Genomic DNA, 20,194 nt, shown 5'->3' with positions numbered 1-20,194 from the left:
ATAAAGCTCTCAGTAAATATTTACTGTATGAAGGAACCAATACTCAACACTACTCTTTTTAACAAACAAATTATTTGTTCTAATCATTTCCTTACCTTTTGCCCTATAAAGTCTAATTTATTATTGGATTTAATACTTTTTATATCCTTAAACTACAATCAAACAAGAAAAGCAAGAATATGTTTCTGGTAGCCAGAAAACTGAAAACAGCACTCCGAAAGCCAGATGAGACATCCCAGTTGAGCAGGACTAAATTATTCTAATACTGTGGGTATACATTGAAGCCCCAAATCCTATCAGCTCCTATTCTGGGCAGAGGGGTTGGTGTTGAGAGTTTAGCTCTCCTGCTCCATGGTATTGCTGCCTTGGCATCCATTTTGTTTGACCAAGCAGCCTGCAGTGACCTTGAACTGACAGTAGTCCCTCATGCCAGCCCATACCCCAGATAACAGCCCCAGCAAGGTCAACAAGCAAATGTCAGTTCTTGTTAGGACCTCCCCAGCAGCCCTTGTGACCAAGTCCCCCCTGCTTCCCAGGGCCTTCTCCTTATGGGCCTCTTTGATAAGACCTCCATGGGCCTTACCAATGCCCCCCCCCCATTTTGGTTTGGATTGACCAACCTAGCCTTAGCCTGGGACCCCAAAGCACTCCACCAAAAACCTCAATAAAAGAATATGCCCCAGGGCCTGTCTGTCTGTCTCTCTCTCTCTGCCTGCACCCCACCTTTACCCCCCTTGGGTGACCCCTCGAGGCATGGTGGGTACTTCCTCCTAGACCTGTGAGTAATAACCTTCTGCATCTCATGTTCTCTTGGGGTCTGCTGCGGGGGTTTGGCTCATCATCCGGGCCCTCTGTGTTCCACTTAATAAGTGCTAATTTGACAAACTCATAATAAATGGGGAGGCACCATACTCACCTGATACTTAGGAACTTACAAGGAATTACGAAGACAATAAAAAAGAAAGCATTCATTTTTCTAAAAGACAAAACTCTGAATGAAAGTCTATGATCTTTCGATTCAGTGCTCAGGATCCCCAACTATGGAATATTCCAGGCCTTTGATTCTAGGCAGGCTAGTACAAGTCACACACATCTGTTCATACGCTGAGTAAAGCGAATGGAGACCTTCCTACCAAATAAGCACAGGCGAGACACTGAGCACACTACCTTGGATAGTTCTCTGCAGCTTCTCAGTAAATGTCATGAGGTCTTGGCTCTTGTCAAGGATTCCTTCAGTCGCCCTGGTTACATGTTGGCTACTCGTTAGCACTCTAGTGAGCTGCCAGAAAGTCAAGGTCTCAGGTTAGTGTGACTTTGAATAACACGCAAGCTTTGCCGTTCCAGTTGTCTCTTTTAGGCAACAAAATATATCCCAGGGTATGGAGTAAAGCTATCCACGGCATCATGGGAGCCCAGGTTAACATTTCAGGGTTGGAAACTAAGTGGTTAGCGAAATAATTTACTACTCAGTCTGTGGGGGAAAAGATGGATTTTTTTTTGTTTGTTTGAAAGAGCCTAATTGGCTATTAAACCACAAACTCCCAAGCGTGTCTATTGCAAAGACTCTATATTCACTTTAGGATGCAAGTATATAGAGTTTCGAAAGTAAAATCTCACTAATTTGCACTGACCGTGAGAACTTGGTTCGGGAGTTAAGAACACAGTCAGGTGCAAACAGGGTGTTAGGCCATCAGCCTTGTCGGGCTGGAGACCTAGTACTTAACCATCTCCTGGCCTCATCGGTAACATGGAGTAATATTAACCCTTACCTCCTGCAGCCTTATGAGGATACAACGCCATGATGTCTGTGAGGCCGGCAGCCCAAGGGCAGAGACCCAGCTGCCCTCTGCAGGTATTTTTATTAGGAACGTTATCATTTGTAAAGGGAAAGGTTGTTTGTGATGTTCAGGAGTGTGAAGTAACTCAGACTGGTTCTGTAAGTGTTTTCTAGTCAAAATCCAAAGAGAATCTTCTTTAATGGGTAGAGAGAATTATTTTAATCAGCTTATCATCTCCTACCAAATGTTTGCTCACTGAGGTACTTAAAAGCCACATTTAAACCCTTAAACTCTTCCCAAATCATCCTTAATTCTAAATTAACAGGCCAACCTAATACTTTAGGGTGCATGATTGTGTGTGTGAATACTGACAGGGACTAGATACAAACATGCACGAGATGATAGATACACTATCGTACACATATCTATACACATATGTCTACGTGCATATGCATACACACACACACACACACACACACACACACACACGAAATCCAAAAGTGAAAATTATAAATTTGACAATAGGCCTCCCTCACCATCTGCAAATGAGATTTTTTTTTTTGGGGGGGGGGTCACTAAAAACCACTCATCCGGAATGGGCTGAACAAACACATCATTCCTGCTGACATCAAAACAGGCTCACGTGACATTCAAGCTGCACGAGTCAGAAGCACGCGGCCTGAAGCCTGAGGGTTGCACAGACACCACACACCCACCCGCCCCTCGGTTCACCGGAAGGAACGACAAGGCCGATGGCACAGAGACGGCCAAGTCCTCACTCGGCAGACGTGACAGGAGAAATTAAGTCAGGAGTCTCTTCCCACTAAAGCACAGAAACTGGCAGAGGGTTAAAACCAATTTGATGACAAGGTACCTGGAGCACAGCTCCCGGGAGAAAGAGCCTGCCCTGATTTAATAGAACCTTCCAGACCAGCCCGATGCAATTGCTCTCAAGGGCTGGGTGCAAAGTGGGTCTTCTGTGTGAAGCACTTACCTCCCTTAGCAGGTGGTCTGTTTGTTTTGCAACATCTTCAAGCTGATCTTCTGCCAGGTCCTTACGTGTATTTTCTTTTAATAAAGCTTCCTAAAAAGGACAAAATAAACAAATTGCTGGTTCTTAGTCCAAAGGGTCTACAGTGAGTGGAAAAGAAATTTAAACATTGCTTTCTTTTTTCTATTTTTTTTTTTTTGGAGAATATTTTCACCTTTCAAAAACATTTTTTTTTTCCATTTCAGGAGAAATAATGTGAAAAAACATCTCTGAGAGTTCCCTAACCTTTCTTTATGGCCATTATGTCTATAGAGAGAAGACGAGCAGATGGGTGAAGCAGCCAGATTCACAAACACACGCCTAGGCTTTTATCTAAAAACACAGCATTCAGGAATGACAATCCTTTTCATTACCACATGACACAATAAATTGACTATCTCAAACTCTAACGTGTAGGTTTTAAGCAAAATTAAGAACTGCACTTTTTCCAATTAGAATTAAAAATGCTACTGGGGCGCCTGGGTGGCTCAGTCGGTTGAGCATCCGGCTTCGGCTCAGGTCATGATCTCACGGTCCGTGAGTTCGAGCCCCGCGTCGGGCTCTGTGCTGACAGCTCAGAGCCTGGAGCCTGTTTCGGATTCTCCCTCTCTCTCTGACCCTCCCCTGTTCATGCTCTGTCTCTCTCGGTCTCAAAAATAAATGTTAGAAGAAAATTTAGAATTAAAAATGCTACAGTAGCAAGCTGTCCACTAAGCCAATTTCTTAATTTCCCATTCCTTTTTTGACCCAGATCCTGTCTGACTAATCATAAAACTATGATTTACTCCCAGAGATGTTTAGATACCTTCTGGGGAAGAGAAACTTTTGTGCCCCACAAACCCAGTTAAGAATAATACATTTACATCGGGCTCTGTGCTGATGGCTCGGAGCCTGGAGCCTGCTTCGCATTCTGTGTCTCTGCCCCTCCCCCACTCACACTCTGTCTCTGTCTCTCAAAAATAAAATAAAAAACATTAAAAAAATTAAAAAAAAAAGAATAATACATTTACAGAAAACAGTTGATCATCAGCATATTCCAGCATGAAAGAAGATACGTCTAGGTTTATTTCCTGTATTTGTATCAGGACAGCTGCTTTCAAATATCCAAAGGTCTGTCATAAAGAGGAGCAAGGGGACTTGTCTTCTCCCAAAAGGCAGAAGGACCATGGGGGAGGAATTTTTATGGAGGCATTTATGGAACAAGTCAAACAATTTATTATTTATTTATTTATTTATTTATTTATTTATTTATTTTTAATTAAAAACATTTTTTTAATGTTTATTTTTGCGAGAGACACAGAGTACGAGCAGGGGAACGGCAGAGAGAGAGGGAGACACAGAATCCGAAGCAGACTCCAGGCTCTGAGTTGTTAGCACAGAGCCTGACGTGGGGCTCAAACTTTTGGACCGCAAGATCATGACCTGAGCCCAAGTAGGACACTTAACCGAGTGAGCCACCCAGGCGCCCCACAAGTCAAACAATTCACAGTGGTCCCACAGGGGAACAGGTTAGCGTGTGGATGATGAAGTCCCTGATCACACTGTAGGAAGCCTAGATGCCAGGAGCGAGACTCCCACACTGATGAGGCAGACAGACAGAAGGACAGAATACTGTCCCCACCGACTCTCCCATCTCTCAGTGACATAGGTTTTCTACCCATCTCCGTATTCCCAGTACCTACCCGGAGATATTTCGTTGTATTTTCCAGGTTTGACAAAATTCCAGATGGGACAGGGATAACGCCAGTGAGGTTCACGGAAAGGATGGCGTCCCCAATATTATCTAAGTCATTTAGCAGCACACCCACACATTCATCATCACAAGCTAGAAGAAAAAGAAAGTTGAAGTTGATGCACAGCCGTCTGCACGTTTTCTCATGGATCTACACGAGCCATTCTGCAGTAATGACATCCATGGGCAGAGGACATTCTCCCTTCTGCCTGTGTGACGGGAGGGAAGCAAGAAGTGCTGAGCCCCTATTCTCAGGCGATGCCTTTAAGCCTCAAATCAGATCAGTGACTCCCCTGGGGTCACACAGAAAGGAACAACTGATGCCCAGCGTGGATCCCAGGCGGGGCGCATGTTTCCTTCTACTGCTCCAAACTTCAGAGTGCGTTTGCTTGTCTTTGACTTGGACCGATGGCAACGAATGCCAAATGTATTTCCTTTCGGAGTGCATCTGTCATTTCCTCAGATAGCTCGCAGACACGCCTACTTTATCCTTGCAGGTGCCATAACAAGGAAACATTGGAGAGAGAGAGAAAAATCTTTAAAGGTTTAGAGGGGGAAAATACCCACAAACACAATCGCTTTCCAGCAGAATGTGCCTCGGTTCACATTCCTCGCATCGGAGCCCTGTGGCGCCCGGCCTGCAGACACACTGCCCGGACCTGCGGTCACAGTCACCGTGGACAGAGCCACTGGGGCTGCAGTCACACCGCTGGCAAGTGCCACCCAGCGCTCGAGGGTTCCCGTGATAGCCTGAGGAGCACCTGCAGAAAAGTACAGACAGTAGTATCAACACCAGCAAGTTGGTATATTACACCAACTCTTGTTCAAGGATAGCGGTCATTTCTGCCACATAAAATACAAAGAACGTGGGCCCATTTGCCTCATTCTACGTTTTATGTAGATGCTGTTTTGGAATAGTAATCAGGTCCCGTATCAGTCATGCCCATCCAAACTGATAACACCTCTCAAATCCCGTTAGTAAATACGCCCTGTACGCATCAACGGGGCAGAGGCACCTAGCGATTTCCTCATGGTAACCAGCCCCCCCGGGTACCTTTCGCAGTACTGTCCTTCGTAGCCCAGAATGCAGGCATCACAGCGGAAATCGTGATCACCTTCCAAGACACAAGTGGGACTAAAACTAGAAGAAAAAACATAGTTTTTTGAATTCTTAGATCCACGGCTTCAAATCTGCCTACGGCACTTATTCATAAGTCTTAGGATACTCCATATTGCTCTGAAAGTTAAGTGATTACACCAGACAGACAACCTTTTTAGGGCTTAAAATCTATTGGGGGCAAAAAGAAGGAAAACAAACATGTGACCAACACTATCGCATGCATCTGTCATATCCAAAAGATATTCCTCGCACACCCAGCCAGTGACAATCATGTGGGCGCAGAGGCCAAGAATTGACAGATTACAACGAATCTGTACGATCACACACATTATAGCAAGTTAGTCACCGAACAAGAAAGCTTTCCAGGTGAAAAGGGTCTTGTTCTGAGGTTGAAGGGCATTATCACCTGGCTTATTAGATGGAAAGGGGACTGGAGAGAGCTGTGCAAGACCCTGAGCAAGCACGGGAAGATGCAGCCTGACAGGTGCCCGGTGACGGTAATTGACTAGAAAGGCAGCAAGGAGGAAAAGCTGGGCAAGGTCTGCACATGGGGGAGGGCGCCATCTGAAAATAAATGAACCCGAAGTAGGGAGCCATGTGATGGGCCATTAGAAGCAAAATGACAGAGCCATTCAAAATTTAATAATCCTCTCAGATCTTCTCAGGGATTTCAGCTTTTGGCTCCTTCCTTTCAACAACCCCTGCCTCCACATTTTCAATTATCCATGCCCCTTGCGCCACCTACAGGCTAAGATGGGTACTTGCAACCCACTGGAAAAAAACCTCTGGGGTAGCCTGTGTTTTTGACCTGTGGGAGTTTCCGGAATGAGTGACAGGGTTCAGGGTCAGCCCCATTTCAGTTCGGACTTGTTTTTCCTCCTTAAAGACTAAAGGAACAGACTCAACGGAAACAAGATATAAGCAAAGTAAAGCATGTCTGTGAGGGTCTCTCAGATGCAGAGCTCACAGATGTTCACACCCTGTCTCTTACTACTGTGCACCTTGGGGGTGGTTAGGACCTTTTTAGATCGAAGAAGTAAAATATTCAAAGGTACGCAAATGAGCAAACTAGAAGGAGCTAGTTTGGATACGGAAAGAGCTATCCATATGTATATGGATACACACGTAGATATGAATTTTTTCCAAAATACCATATTATACATTGTTACATAGGTTTTTTTAAAAATATTTTGTTAATGTTTATTTGTTTTTGAGAGAGACAGAGAGACAGAGCATGAGCAGGGGAGGGGCGGAGAAAGAGGGAGACACAGAATCGGAAGCAGGCTCCAGGCTCTGAGCTGTCACCACAGAGTCCCATATGGGGCTCAAACTCACAAACCGTGGGATCATGACCTGAGCCAAAGTCAGATACTTAACCGACTGAGCCACCCAGGCGCCCCCAGTTACATAGCTTAATTGCTCGTTTTTCCAACTCAGTACCTACAGATATACCTTATTCTTTTCTCAGTGTTTGTACACTATTTCACTGTAGGTGTGTGCCACGATATATAAAAATCAGTTCCCTGTGAGTTGATATTTCAGTTTCCCCTGTGATTGCTTGTGAGTATAAGCAATGCCAAAATATATCCATCTTTGCACACATATGCAAATATTTCTACGGCTCTGATTACAGAAGTAGAATTAATGAGTTAAAATTTATATACATTTTAACCCAAAAAGTTTCATAGTAATAACTATATGCAGGGTAGCTTAGGAGGGAGGCCAACAGCACCTCTCATTTGTTACCGTCAAGCCTCAATGATTAAAAAAGAAAACTTCATTTTAGCCTACCAAAAGTTGGTATTCGATCTATACATGTTCAATGCCTTGTCAAACATTCTAAGTGATGATGAAATGTTATTTATGCATTACAATTTCATATAAACCAAAGAGGTCTCATAGATATTCCAATTTCCACGTAAAACCTCTGGTTCTTTTTTGTGTTCAGATAATTCCAACATGAGCATCACGAGTTCAGGCAGAAGCTAGCCTCAGTCTCATTACTAAGGAGCATTTCTGCATTTCATCATTTCACCAGCATATACAGATTCTAACCGCCCCCCCCCTTACGTTAAACAGGAATGGAATTCTTCATATCGACATTCATAAAATTAATAACAATTCATCTCTAGGTACGCTGGATACAGAGGTTGGAGGCTATAATTATTCTTCAGAAAATAAAACCTGTGGCACAAAAACAGACACTCGGATCAATGGAACAGAATAGAAAACCCAGAAATGGACCCACAAACATATGGCCAACTAATCTTTGACAAAGCAGGGAAGAATATCCAATGGAATAAAGACAGTTTCTTCAGTAAATGGTTCTGGGGAAACTGGACAGCGACATGCAGAAGAATGAATCTGGACCACTTTCTTCCACCATACACAAAAATAAACTCAAAATGGATAAGAGACCTAAATGTAAGACAGGAAGCCATGAAAATCCTCAAGGAGAAAGCAGGCAAAAACCTCTTTGATCTTGGCCGCAGCAACTTCTTACTCAACACGTCTCCAGAGGCAAGGGAAGCAAAAGCAAAAATGAACTATTGGGACCTCATCAAAATAAAAAGCTCTGCACAGTGAAGGAAAAAGAAACAATCGGCAAAACTAAAAGGCAACCGACAGAATGGGAGAAGATATTTGCCAACAACATATCAGATAAGGGGTTAGTATCCAAAATCTATAAAGAACTTATCAAACTCAACACCCAAAAAACAAATAATCCAGTGAAGAAATGAGCAAAAGACATGAATAGACGCTTCTCCAAAGAAGACATCCAGATGGCCAACCGACACATGAAAAAATGCTCCACTTCACTCATCATCAGGGAAATACAAATCAAAACTCCAATGAGATACCACCTCACACCTGTCAGAATGGCTAACATTAACAACTCAGGCAACAACAGATGTTGGCGAGGATGCGGAGAAAGAGGATCTCTTTTGCACTGCTGGTGGGAATGGAAGCTGGTGCAGCCACTCTGGAAAACAATATGGAGGTTCCTCAAAAAACTAAAAATAGAACTACCCTACGACCCAGCAATTGCACTACTAGGTATTTATCCAAGGGATACAGGTGTGCTGTTTCAAAGGGGCACATGCACCCCAATGTTTATAGCAGCACTAGCAACAATAGCCAAAGTATGGAAAGAGCCCAAATGTCCAAATGTCCATCGACGGATGAATGGATAAAGAAGATGTGGTAAAAATACATACATACACACACACACACACACACACACACACACACACACACACACAATGGAGTATTACTTGGCAATCAAAAAGAATGAAATCTTGCCATTTGCAACTACGCGGATGGAACCACAGGGTATTATGCTAAGTGAAATTAGTCAGAGAAAGACAAACATCATGTCTTCACTCATATGAGGACTTTAAGACACAGAACAGATGAACATAAGGGAGGAGAAGCAGAAAAATATAAAAACAGGGAGGGGGACAAAACAGAAGAGACTCTTAAATATGGAGAACAAACTGAGGGTTACTGGAGGCGTTGTGGGAGGGGATGGGCTAAATGGGCAAGGGGCATTAAGGAATCTACTCCTGAAATCATTGTTGCACTAGATGCTAGCTAACTTGGATGTAAGTTAAAAAAAAGTAAACTGAAAAATAAATAAATAAAATAAACAATAAAACCTGAAAGTATTTTCTTTCGTGGGTTCCATTTTAACACCCCGATACCAACACAGATACTTTGCTTTTGGAAAAGATTCTCTTCAAAGGCTGTCATAATGAACACTTTCTCTTAAAATCAGCGTTTCTCAACACACAGAGAGTATTAGTTAAAAGCCTGGAAACCAAGGCCGAGAATGGAAGCAGCCCCAGCTTCCGGGCACAGTTGCGCGGGCTCACCTGGCAGGGTGGCTGCGAGGACAGGCGCACACGGAGCAGTCGCTGGCTGAGCCAGTCACCTTCCCGAAGTACCCAGGAGCACACAAGTCACAGTGGTCACCAGTGGTGCTATGGCTGCAGTTCTGGAGCCCCGCGTTTCAAAAGGAGAGGAAAATCATGGGGTAATTGTTAGAAATCATCCTTACCTGGTAACACCTAAGTAAGCCACTGTCAGGTATTATTATTATTATTATTATTATTATTATTATTATTATTGAGAGGAAGAGCATTTTTCATCATATTTTTTTTAATATTTATTTTTATTTATTTTGAGAGAGACAGACAGTCGGAAAGAGGGGGGCAGAAAGAGAGGGAGAGAGCAGGCTCCACGATGTCAGCACAGAGCCCCACCCCACAAACCGTGAGATCTAATCTGAGTTGAAATCAAGAGTCAGATGCTTAATCGACTGAGCCACCCAGGTGCTCCTCTTCATAGGTTTTAAATCCTGGAAATACTGCCAGCTCTGGCCTGTATTCGTCATAATGAATATAGCCTAGGAATTATTAATACATCCTTCTTATAGAAAATACACACACATACAATATGTATGCACACACATGGCTTCTAGAAGCCACCAACTTTCAGGTCCTTAAAATGTGGATCTAGGGGCACCTGGGTGGCTCAGTCGGTTGAGCGTCCAGCTTCGGCTCAGGTCATGATCTCGCAGTCTGTGAGTTCGAGCCCCGCGTCGGGCTCTGTGCTCACAGCTCACAGCCTGGAGCCTGCTTCCGATTCTGTGTCCCCGCCCCCCCCTCTGCCCCCGCCCCCACTCATGCTCTGTCTGTCTCAGAAATAAACATTAAAAAAATTTTTTTTTTAAAACGTGGATCTAAAATATATACTAACTCAAAAAAAAACATCTGAAGCACACTGGTTTTACACATAGTTGGGGTTCATTGATCACAGGTGAGGGGCTGAAAGAACAGAAATAAAGAGACGATTTAGGAAACAGGGAAGAAACTGCTGAGCTTTAATTTTTTTTTTAATGTTTATTTATTTATTTTTGAGACAGAGAGAGACAGAGCATGAACAGGGGAGGGTCAGAGAGAGAGGGAGACACAGAATCTGAAAGAGGCTCTGGGCTCCGAGCTGTCAGCACAGAGCCCAATGCGGGGCTCGAACCCATGGACCGTGAGATCATGACCCGGGCCGAAGTCAGACGCTCAACCGACTGAGCCACCCAGGCGCCCCAAAATTTCTTTAATGTTCATTTATTTCTGAGAGACAGACAGAAACAGAGCATGAGTGAGGGAGGGGCAGAGAGAGAGGGAGACAGAATCGGAAGCAGGTCACAGGCTCTGAGCTGTCAGCACAAAGCCCAATGCGGGGCTCGAACTCACGAGCTACAAGATCATGACCTGAGCTGAAGTCAGACGCTTAACCAACTGAGCCACCCAGGTGCCCCGAAACTGCTGAGCTTTAGAGCACCACCAGGAGATTCTCGCAACAAGCAATTCATTTCTAGTTAAATTTTATGTCACCATTTCGATGACACGACTTATGATCCTGCCATTAAAATAGTTTTTGAAGCTACAAGAGAAAATAATTGTGTGACATCCATTTCCAAGGTGAAATCTGCTTTGGCCAGTTCGATCACTTTCCGCCCAGGTCCTGGGCACTGGCTTCCGTGTGGGGTGTAGGGACAGAAAGACAAGATGCGGAACACTGGCAAACAGAAGCAGACTTTCTTCTTGGCAGCCAGAGAGGATATACAAAGACACCTTTTTAGACCTTTGAAACGCTATTTTTGAAATCCTTTTGGTTAAAAAATATGCCAGTATTTTCTGTTTTAAAATTACATTCCTATTTCACCTGGTGAAAGTAGATTTTACTGGGATCTCCCAGGCCCCTAAAAGCACGATCTCTTTAGGAGTAAAATTTGCAACCTCGCTCTTAAAAAGAACATGTGTTAAGTAGTTGTTTTAATGATACACAATATAAATCTGATGAACAATAAATAGATGATGAACAAGTATGGATCCGATTTTCTGGTTTTCATTGTGACACCAACTCCAGCATTTAAAAACTCCCCAAATCCACAACGGATCGTGAGCTTCCTGGTTTCCAAGATCCTAGAGAACTGAAGACAAGCTGCCCCCGAGAGTGGCTGGGAAGTGAGAACCTGTTCAAGTCAACCGATCTGGAGGATGAGTCACATGCTTTGGAAGCTGCACAGACAAGGCTGGTCAGTTTTTCAAGGGCAAAAGTGTTAAGGGTTATCTCCTGGAAGGGAGTCCCCAAGGAAAGGAATTCCCAGGATAGCTTGGTGTTCCTCAGTCTCCCCACCCCTTTCCAGGTCACATGTCTGACCAATCATTTTTAGGATACTATCGAAGTCCCAGTGACATGAAGAGGGGGGACACTATATGCTGAGTGACTAAATCAGATCCAAAATGGTCTGGATGCCCACCTACGTAATAATCCACAGGAAGTGCTTAAAAGAGATTTTGCCAACTAGAAGTGCACTGTTGCACTAAACCACAAAAGAGACCTCACAAGATGAAGACTGAAGAGGAAAGATAAGGCCCCAAGTTCAAAGAGCAAGGACTCGGTGTTAAACATGTGGACGGAGTGTAAGCATCTTAAATCAGCTCAGCAGAGGCAGCAGTGACCAGACTGGCAAAACCCACGGGCTGCCTTCATGGGACACCTAAAGTCAGAGAGAGAGATGCCCCACCCATACCTGGAGAAAAGGTGCTGGGCTGTGGGCATGATACTTGAACCTCAGGATGGGGAATGGATTCAACCATTCCATAGAAACATCAGGCATATAAACTAAGGATATTTGACCAGGAGGACTGGAGATTCAGGGCCGTTGATGTGTGAAAGAGGAAGTTAATGTTTTACAAGTTATTTCTTAAAACATTGCCATCTTGGGGCGCCTGGGTGGCGCAGTCGGTTAAGCGTCCGACTTCAGCCAGGTCACGATCTCACGGTCCGTGAGTTCGAGCCCCGCGTCAGGCTCTGGGCTGATGGCTCAGAGCCTGGAGCCTGTTTCCGATTCTGTGTCTCCCTCTCTCTCTGTCCCTCCCCCGTTCATGCTCTGTCTCTCTCTGTCCCAAAAATAAATAAACGTTGAAAAAAAAAATTAAAAAAAAAAAAAAAAAAACATTGCCATCTTTCATGAACAAATTTGAACTACTGGTTTGTCTCAATGGCTCCAAAGATTAAAAGTGCACCAATGGGTAGACAAGCCAGGGCACTAAATTCCAGGAATGATCAGGGCTGCCCAAAGATGAGCGGAGCTCCCCATTGCTGGAGGTGGGTAAACATACGTTAAATAACTGCTTGGTGTGAATAGTGTAGTTCAGACCTAAGTCATCTTGGAGCATACGTATCCACTGTTGTGGACTGCAAAATTTAACGAACAAATCCAGGTGTGAGCTCTTATGGGTTCCAGGTAACATCTGGCAAACGTTTCCTCCCAGAACGGGGAACTGTCCAAAAGCTATCTGTCTTTATTGATACTGGTGACACTCTTCACCACAATCTTTCCTGGATTGGGTTAAGCAGGTTGTATTCTTCCTTGGGTACAAATCAACCGGTCATTTGCTCAACTTTATTCTGGTGAATTTGGGCCAGGAAAGGCAGGGTAATAATTTAATGCCCTAAGAGTGCCTAATCTTGTTAAAATAGTTAGCTGTACCAAGGAAAGATACAGCATGAAAGAACTGATCAACTTTAAAAAAAAAAACCTTTTTTTAATGTTTACTTATCTTTGAGAGAGAGAGACAGAGGACGTGGGGGAGGGGCAGAGAGAGAGAGGGAGACACGGACTCCGAAGCAGGCTCCGGGCTCCGAGCTGTCAGCACAGAGCCCCACGTGGGGCTCGAACTCACGAACCACGTGTCCATGAGACCTTTGTCCCCATGACTGGCCAAGGGACCTTCCCCGCTAATCGCGTCTCGATTTAAGTTGCCTGAAATCAATCCTCCTTAAATCCTTAAATGAGATTTTCTCATTTTCTCGATTAGGACCTTACTTTTGCCTGGAGCAGGAGCTGATTAAAGTGAATAAATTTTTTTTAATAGTGTTGCAGCTATTTGCATCTTCATTAAGTCCATTTTACCTGGTAGAACTGGAACAATTCTTTAATTCCACATATATAATGAAGTCAGTAAAGGTTAATAGATACCTTTTTAATTGAGGAAAACCCTGCTGCGCCTCAGCATCGAAATTCACCTGCACACTGCGACGGTTCAGCAGCGTCCCTAGTGCGAATGACCTTTACAGGCCACATACGAAAAAATGCTTCCAAACAGAAGAAGACAGGTCTAGAGTGGCTGCAGGTCGGCTGGGAGCCCCCTGTCCTAATTTCCCTGTCCTGTTCCTTGTGATTAAGCCACACCTGGGACCTTTACGGCTTCAGGTATGTCTTTCTCGGTGGGCAGCTCATTTCCTGTCAATGAGTTATTTTACTTGAGGTAAGTTAGTCTTGGCGCAATTTATACGAGTAACCCATGTTTCTCCAAGAATTATTATTTTAAAAATGAGATTTCCAGAGCGGGGAAAGAATATCAGGTTATTCTACGCTATCAATAAGGCCTTGTCAGCTTAAGCGAAATCACAGACACAAGAGTTTGTCCTCAGCAAGGCCTCAAGACTTCCATCTGGCCCACGTGTTCCTTTTCGGTGACCAGAATTCTCCTTAGGTTTCCGGGACCGATCTTGGTCTAGGCTGTTAAAAAGAGAACCATGGGCCCAAAATGGCACCACTTAGGCCAAGACGCCAAACTGGACCTAATACCTAGCCTGACTACAGTTTCAGTCTCCCCCAGAAATGTATTTGACCAGTCAGTCGGGAATTTTCTCATCAGCACCAGTGAGGTACCCTGTCATGTAGGCCCTTCTCTATCCCCAAAAAAGGAAGAGGAGGTGACCCACCTCATCAGACTCCCTGCCCTCCCCCCAGTGGAAAGTGACCTTGCCTCTGGAGCAATCCTTTCTTTTTGATAATAACTTCCTTGCCCCACCCTCCCTCCTAAAAAATTTCTATTTTGTATAACTCCTTGGAGCTCCCCTCTACTCAACAGATGGGATTGCCCCCCCCCCCCAATTTACGAATCCCTCAGTAAAGCCAGGTATATCCTCAACTTCTGAATTTTGAATTTTGTGTTTTAAAAACAAGGGAAAGGTATCTCAGAACCGAACGCATACGAAGACATCCAAGAAATTAAGTATTATTAATTTTTTTTTAAAGTGATCTTTGAGAGAGAGAGAGAGACAGAGCACGAGCAGGGGAGGGGCAGAGAGAGAGAGGGAGACACAGAATCCGAAACAGGCTCCAGGCTCCGAGCGGTCAGCACAGAGCCCGACGCGGGGCTGGAACCCACAAACCGTGAGATCAGGACCTGGGCTGAAGTCAGATGCTTAACCGACTGAGCCACCCAGGCGCCCCGAAAATAAGTTTTTTTAAAAAAAAAAATTGCGAGGAGAGAAATAAATTTGCGATGCTGGCATTAACTTATTTTAAAACCTCCAGGTGACCCTCCCGGTTCTGGGACACAAAGGTCTCGTCTACCCTCACCATAACCACCAGTACTGCAAGTACATGTAACTAATTCCCCAGTTGGTACCCACACACGAATTCACAGAACTAAAACTTACACAAGACTTCGCACTGACAGCATCAGACCTCTTAGCCTTTTGGAAGGAAATTTATGTGTAGTTTACACTAAATATAAGCTCCCTCTAACCCAAGATCTTTATAGGACTCTGGACCAGAAATCCAAAGACTCGGTGCCTCCTCTAATCACCCACACAAACACACGTACCAGGCACCTGCCAGTTTCGGGGTCACAGGCATCGCTGTGGTTGTTGCAACTGCAGGGCACACAAGGAGCGAGCAGAGGGCGGGGTCCTCGGCCACCACCTTGCGGCAGCTCCCCTCTGTGGTAACCAGGTGCGCAGTCCTGAGCGGATGCAAAAGGAAATGGACATGATTACACAATGGGCGAAGGACTTGTAGCCAGTCTGACACCAATTCCACTTCTGAGCCGCAGCTCTGATCAGTACATTCTGCGGCCAGCTCTTTGTGTGGGTTTGTTTTCCCCCCACGCCAAGCAACGTCTGGACACCAGCTGGGTGTCTGACAATTTAATTCTCACACCGCCTACCTGGAGATAGCATCAGATCTCACAGGTTAAGGGCTCAGTTCTGGAAGCCTGCCCCTCCCCCCCCCACTACAGATGCCAATCACAAATCCAGGCTGTCACCCGTGTTTCTGACAACCAGCTATAGATTGGAGGCTCCAACAACTCCCTCCTGGAGTTTAATTAATTTGCCAGAGTGGAGCTCAGAACTAGATCACTGGTTTATTATAAAAGAATGTAACTCAGAAATAACCAGATGCGAGAGATGCAGAGGGCATGATACGGGGAAGGGGCTTGGAGCTGCCATGCCCTCTCCTGGCTCACCAAGCGTTGACAAACTAGGAAGCTCTCTGAACTCTATCCTGGTTTTTTTTATGTTTATTTATTTTTGAGAGAGAGAGTGAGCAAAAGACAGAGTATGAGCTGGGGAGCGGCAGAGAGAGATGGAGAGAGAATCCGCAGCAGCTCCAGGCTCTGGGCTGTCAGCACAGAGCCCGACGTGAGGCTCAAATCCACGAACCATGAGATCGTGACCTGAGCCAAAGTCAGACGCTTAACGGACTGAGCCACCCAGCGCCCCTATCCTTCTGGGTTTTTACGGAGTCTTCCTTAACATAGGCACGATTGAGAAAATCACTGGCCCCTGGAAACTGATTCAACCTCTAGTCCCTCCCCTCTCCCCTGAGGTCTGGGGGTAAGACTGTAAGTCCTCCAACCACATGGCGCCTTCTTCTGGTGACCAGCCTCCATCCTTACATGATCTAGGAGCTTTCCAAAAGTCACCTCATTCACATAACAAAAGACACATTTACAGATCTCATCACTTAGGAGATTCCAAGCATTTAAGAACTCTGTGCTAGGAATAGGGGATAAAGACCAAATACATCTTTCTTCTGATAAATGACAGTATCACAACTTGACTAAACATTTCTCCAAAGATGATACAATGGCTAATAAGCACCTGGAAAGACGCTCAACCTCACCCATCGTTAGGGAACTGCAAATCAAAACCACAATGAGATACTACCTCACACCCACCAGGAGAACTACCATCAAAAAACCAGCAAATAATCAGAGTTGTCAAGGATGCGGAAAAAGTGGAACGCTTGTGCACCGTGAGCGGGAATATAAAATGCCGCAGTGCTGTGGAAAACAGTAGGGCAGCTCCTCAAAAAAAGTTAAAAACAGAATTACCACATGACCGAGCAATTCTACTTTTGGGTATAAACCCCAAAGGACTGAAATCAGGGTCTTGGAGAGATACACGTGGCCATATTCACGGCAGCATTATTCACAACAGGCAAAACGGTCAACGCAGTATCCATTAGGCTAGCCAGTCATAAATGAGAAATACTGCAGGATTCCATTTAATTGAAGGACCTAGCGTGGTCAAATTCGGAGACAGAAAGGTGATTGCCGGGCTGTGGGCAGGGAGACTGGGGAGTTCCCGTGTAATGGGTACAGAGTTTTAGGTTTGCAAGTTGAAGAATCCTGGAGGTTGGTTGTACAGCATGAATGCCCTTAACACTACTGAACAATACCCTTAAAAATGTTTAAGACAGTAAAATTTGTATATGCGTATTTAACCATAATTTTTTAAAAGAGAAAAAGGATACAATCCATACAAATTCTGATCACTTGGGAGTTGCTGTAACAAGCAGATCTCCGCTCAGAACCAGGTAGTGGGTTTTAAGCACCGTCTCCCTAACTGACAGAAGGACCCAGCCGTGTGCCCGACGACAGAAGGACCCAGCCGTGTACCTGACAGGAGAACCCAGCCGTGCCAGGAGGACAGAGACACTTCTCTAAACGGGATGCCGCCTTCTGTCCCGGCCGCAACTTGTCCGCCTTTTTGCCAACCTCCATGGAAATATTTGAGATTCTGTGAAACCACGAAGTGTGAGAGGGGACATTAATATTTAAAAAGACGCTTTCTAGAGACCTAGCACATTACCTAATGAATTTGCTCACGTATTAAATCAGAGCTTTCCTGCCGGTTCGGGAGTAGCTCCTACACGATTATAAAGGGAATGTGTAAAAGCCCATCATTACTGTTATTACACGGTGAAGGTCCCCAGCCAACATTTTAGACCTTACAAACAAGGTTCCAGAAAGCACACCCAGAACTGGAAGGAGTAGTTTGGCCATAACTGAGCAGCTTTCTTTATGGGATAAGCACTAACTGAGCAGGTGACAGCATTCTTGATGTTATTACAAAGAAACGTCATCTCAGTTCAAGGGCAGAACAGAAGATGACAGAACTGTTTTGTTTTCTTTATATTTCATCCTCAGCTAAGATTTCACCATTAGGTACTCACATTTTATATCCACATTAATTGGAGGATGGATAATCTAGGTCATTTCCCACACATTTCAGAATATTAATATTTAACAAAGTTTTGGTGAGGCACACAAATATATCTAGACTAATAAATATAGGAAGTAATAAGGGTGAATCAAATCTCTTCAGTTTGGTTTCAAATTAAGACTATCTGTTTTTCATTCTAGAAGATTCCAAGTACCTGCTTTGCTGTAATCCCTGACCATAAGATGCTTTGATGAGGATGTACTCAATGTTGCTAAGAACAGACATAAAATCGGAGCGTGTGACAGGTTTTTCAGAAACGGAATTAAAATATCTCCAAAAATTCTGTGGGGGAGAAACACAATTCAATTACATTCAGGTTACAAATCCTCAGGGGCTTGTGAACTTAGTAACCCTCTGGTCAATTTCTGCAGAAGTGAGCCCCATCCCGCGCAGGAGAGCGAACACAACGGAGGCGGCTCTGCGGTCACCTCCCAGGCGGCAGTGACGCCAGCCTCGTTTGTCAGCAGACAGGGGTCACCTACGGCAGGTCAACAGTGAACCGTCCACAGACCTCCACCAGGCAAGTGGACACGCACCTGCCAGGTCCAAGCAAGTCCAGAGACTTCGCGCCATTACATCCACTCAGATGGAGACATGGGTATCGCGATGGAGGACTTAGGGTGCAATCTGCACCAAGGTAACACAAACCTAGTATACAGTTCTTGAGAACATGAAACTTGGGACTGTTTTCACAAATCTTACCAAACCCGCTGGGATTTTAATCTCCAGGTCTTCTTGCTCTCGTATTGGCAGCTTGTCATTCCACTGCCCCCAGAGCTAAATTCACACCCTTAAGGGACATATGCGAAAAGGGGACACCGTCACCTCTTTCATTCCCACTTCTTGGTCTTGTCGCACACCATTCTCCGGTGCCGGCACATCCACGTAGATGACTTGCTTTCTGGTCCGGCCTCCTTTGATGAGCACCTGGGGTTCAAGGTTGAAGGTGCCCATGCCATTGGAAGAATAGAAGGCCACGCTGTACCTCAGTCTGCCACCGTAGGCCAGGAGCTGTGGGACAGGAAATGGCTTACACCTCTTATGTGCGCTGGTTTAAAGCTTTCACCACAAGCCTGCTGCCACTTGAAAGAAATCGCGCATCACATGGGTGGGATAGGTTGTCTGGAATTTCCTTCCTTTTAATTCTACTTAATTATGGATTATTACGTTGACTCAGGCTATAGTCTTTTTGTTGTTGTTGTTTTGTTTCTTAAGTTTACTTATTTTGAGAGAGAGCAAGCACAAGCAGGGGAGGAACAGAGAGAGAGGGAGAGAGGGAGAATCTCCCAAGCAGGCCCCGCACTGTCGATGCGGAGCCTGACTCGGGGCTCGAACCCACAAACTGTGACATCACGACCTGAACCAGAATCAATAGTAGGACGCTTAACCGACTGGGTTGCCCAGGTGCCCTAGTTTTTTTGGTTTTGTTTTTTGTTTTTTTAAAGTTAGAGATGTTTTATAGGTTCCTTGTTTTGTTTGTTTTAACTGAGGCATGTTTGGAATGTAAAAAGCTGTACACAATTAAGTTGTACAACTCCACGAGTCTGGGGATGAGTATACACCTGTGAAGCCACCACAGACAGGTCCATCACCTTCCAGAATTTCCTCTTGCTGGCACCCAAGGAAGGCAGCACCAAAGTAACAAATCTGTGTGGTAATGATCCTGATTATTTTCAAACTCCTTTGAATTAAAAATAACCTACAGCTATAGGAACACTGGATACATATTTGCCAATTTTAAAGATCTGGGTGAATTCACTCACACACTCAAATTGATTTAAACAAAAATGCAAGTGAGGCCTTCCATACTCTGTTATAGTAGGTTTTTACACCCCATCCCCCTCCCCAACCAACGACTGGCGATTTCTTAAGAAGAAACACAGCATCTAGGTTTGCACTGAGCTTACATTAAGAACAATGAAAAATATTTGTGAAATCAGAGACAGAGAGAGAGAGAGAGAGAGGGAAACACAGAATCCAAAGCAGGCTCCAGGCTCTGAGCTGTCAGCACAGAGCCCGACGTGGGGCTCGAACCCACGAACCGCGAGATCATGACCTGAGCTGAAGTCAGATGCTTAACCGACTGAGCCGCCGAGGCGCCCCATGGGGGGATTTTGCTAAGTGTTAAACTTCTCCAGCCCCACTTAGAAGAGTGAACT

General features: G+C 44.8%; 1 protein-coding gene across 1 annotated transcript in view; it reads right to left on the bottom strand.

Annotated features, from left to right (window-relative positions):
* The window catches only part of LAMA1 (laminin subunit alpha 1), a 167,872-nt gene that overhangs the window by 48,188 nt on the left and 99,490 nt on the right, over positions 1 to 20,194 (bottom strand). The window contains exons 26-35 of the mRNA XM_042911210.1: positions 18,861 to 19,046; positions 18,190 to 18,317; positions 17,429 to 17,549; positions 15,350 to 15,487; positions 9,536 to 9,657; positions 5,595 to 5,681; positions 5,108 to 5,301; positions 4,491 to 4,633; positions 2,773 to 2,862; positions 1,168 to 1,279 (exon numbers count right to left, since the gene is read on the bottom strand). Of these exons, the coding sequence (XP_042767144.1) occupies positions 1,168 to 1,279; positions 2,773 to 2,862; positions 4,491 to 4,633; positions 5,108 to 5,301; positions 5,595 to 5,681; positions 9,536 to 9,657; positions 15,350 to 15,487; positions 17,429 to 17,549; positions 18,190 to 18,317; positions 18,861 to 19,046 (1,321 nt within the window). The remainder of the gene's footprint in view (positions 1 to 1,167; positions 1,280 to 2,772; positions 2,863 to 4,490; positions 4,634 to 5,107; positions 5,302 to 5,594; positions 5,682 to 9,535; positions 9,658 to 15,349; positions 15,488 to 17,428; positions 17,550 to 18,189; positions 18,318 to 18,860; positions 19,047 to 20,194) is intronic.

The sequence above is a fragment of the Panthera leo genome, chromosome D3 (assembly GCF_018350215.1).
Source record: "Panthera leo isolate Ple1 chromosome D3, P.leo_Ple1_pat1.1, whole genome shotgun sequence".
Taxonomy (NCBI): Eukaryota; Metazoa; Chordata; class Mammalia; order Carnivora; family Felidae; genus Panthera; species Panthera leo.
The sequence above is the reverse complement of the archived record's forward strand: the minus strand, read 5'-3'. Positions and strand labels throughout refer to the sequence as shown.